This window comes from Notothenia coriiceps, unplaced genomic scaffold (genome assembly GCF_000735185.1).
Source record: "Notothenia coriiceps isolate Sejong01 unplaced genomic scaffold, NC01 NC01_scaffold00035974, whole genome shotgun sequence".
NCBI classification, from domain to species: domain Eukaryota; kingdom Metazoa; phylum Chordata; class Actinopteri; order Perciformes; family Nototheniidae; genus Notothenia; species Notothenia coriiceps.
Window position 1 is genome coordinate 4632 of NW_011368675.1, and position 2041 is coordinate 6672.

Sequence of the window (2041 nt, forward strand, 5' to 3'; positions counted from 1 at the left end):
CTTTATTGTACATTTCAACTGTCTGGGATATTCTGGAGGGAACCATTACAGACATCAATCTTTGGAGCCATACATACTGATATACACCTGAACATCAGCAGGAGAGGACTCTTTAAAGTAGAGACACTACATACTGATATACACCTGAACATCAGCAGGAGAGGACTCTTTAAAGTAGAGACACTACATACTGATATACACCTGAACATCAGCAGGAGAGGACTCTTTAAAGTAGAGACACTACATACTGATATACACCTGAACATCAGCAGGAGAGGACTCTTTAAAGTAGAGACACTACATACTGATATACACCTGAACATCAGCAGGAGAGGACTCTTTAAAGAAGAGACACTACATACTGATATACACCTGAACATCAGCAGGAGAGGACTCTTTAAAGTAGAGACACTACATACTGATATACACCTGAATATTTGCGTAAAGGGAACTCTTTAAACAGACCTTGTCCTGACCTTTTGCTCTTCATGGAAATCATATTAACTTTCCCTGACTTTGTGCTTGTGTTTGCTCGTCGTATACATGATAAGAAAAGTCCCCGACGCCTCCTGCAGCTGTCACATCGGCTTCCTGGGCCTTCCTCACATTCTTCTCCTTTCTTTTCTTTATTCTGCAGCAAACCAGTAACGTGAGCGCCACGCTGGTTCTGTCCCGGCCCATCTCGGGTCCTCAGGAGGTGGTTCTGGACCTGGAGATGGTCACGGTGAACAACGTCATCAACTTCAGAGGCAGCTCCATCATTCGCGTGACGATATTTGTCGCGGAGCACAAGTTCTGAGCGTCTCAAAGTGAACTCCCTCTGAGAATCAGCTGATGTAATGGTTTGTTTGAGACAGCATCACCTTTTTAAAAAAAAATCATTATGTCATCGTTGTCCGATAAAGTCTCAGCCAAGATCAGCTGATGGGAAAGCCTCTCTGGTTTAATGGACTCTGAGCTTGTATTGCTGCCATATGGACTTCTGAACAGAGGGATGTTTATGGTGTACAATTTCTGACATATTATATTTAGAAAATGACCCAAAAATGATGGAAGTTACCCTCACTAGTACTTGCACCCCCCCCCCTCCCCCCCAGTTGTCTGTGAATGTTCATCTCTTCAGATTAGCTGTGAAATTGCTTTTTTTATGCTTAAATTGAAAAGCTGTCGTTGCATCCTGAGAATCATAACATTGTTTTTTTTATGAGATGTTGATATCTGAGCTGAAGTGTAATTGTGCATTTTGCAGTGGAAATGTTTGAAATGATGTTACAGCCAGGCATTAATTGAATTATTGATCACAGTTTTTTTTTAGAACAATAAATGTCTTCACCACACAATTGTCGCTGGCATCAGCCCACTGAACCTTATTTTGGGATTAAATGTCCTGTTTTATCACAAAAATGTAGGGGAAACACATATTGGGAATTATATTGAATGAGAATGAATGAAAAAATATTTTAATTATATCGGCAAATGTTGTTTTTGCTCCTTGAACAAAAAACTAAATGTGGCATTTTTGGAATTAGCATATTCGAAGTGTGCTACACAAAATATGTTTGATTTGGGTGCACAATAACAACCAATATTTACATTTGCATTACAAAAGTATATCTAATGCATAGGTTTGCAGACATTTTGAATTGGGGGGATTATGGTGTAAAATGTATATATAATTATGGGTCAAAATCAGATCAAATTTGGGTTGTCTGGGCACATAGTAACGCATGTTAAAAGCACATTTTGGAGCACTATTGTTTTCCTTTTGCAATTATAAAAAAAAAAAACATTCATTGTGTTTTTACAAATTCTAAGAAAATGCGGGGGAGGGGCTTGGTTTTAGCCAATTCAGGGGATTTCGACCAACCTTTTTGGAGGACTATAGCATATTTGGAGTATTTGTGAGCTGTGTAACCAATGCTAGGGTTGCAGTAGAACAATTTGTGGTGCTATAGCCAATTTAGAAAAATATATTTGTGACCATAACATATGACAATCTTTCTGCAAAGTATGTCAAACGTAACCAAGGTAAGCCCCCCCC

The 2041-nt window shown here is 39.1% G+C and overlaps 1 protein-coding gene across 1 annotated transcript in view; it reads left to right on the forward strand.

Moving 5' to 3' along the window:
* The window catches only part of LOC104963337 (fibulin-5-like), a gene marked incomplete at its 5' end in the record, with an annotated part of 5214 nt that extends 3870 nt beyond the window's left edge, over positions 1-1344 (forward strand). Inside the window, one exon of the mRNA XM_010791912.1 lies at positions 638-1344. Coding sequence (XP_010790214.1) covers positions 638-799 — 162 coding nt within the window. The remainder of the gene's footprint in view (positions 1-637) is intronic.
* Positions 1345-2041: the final 697 nt, after the last annotated feature.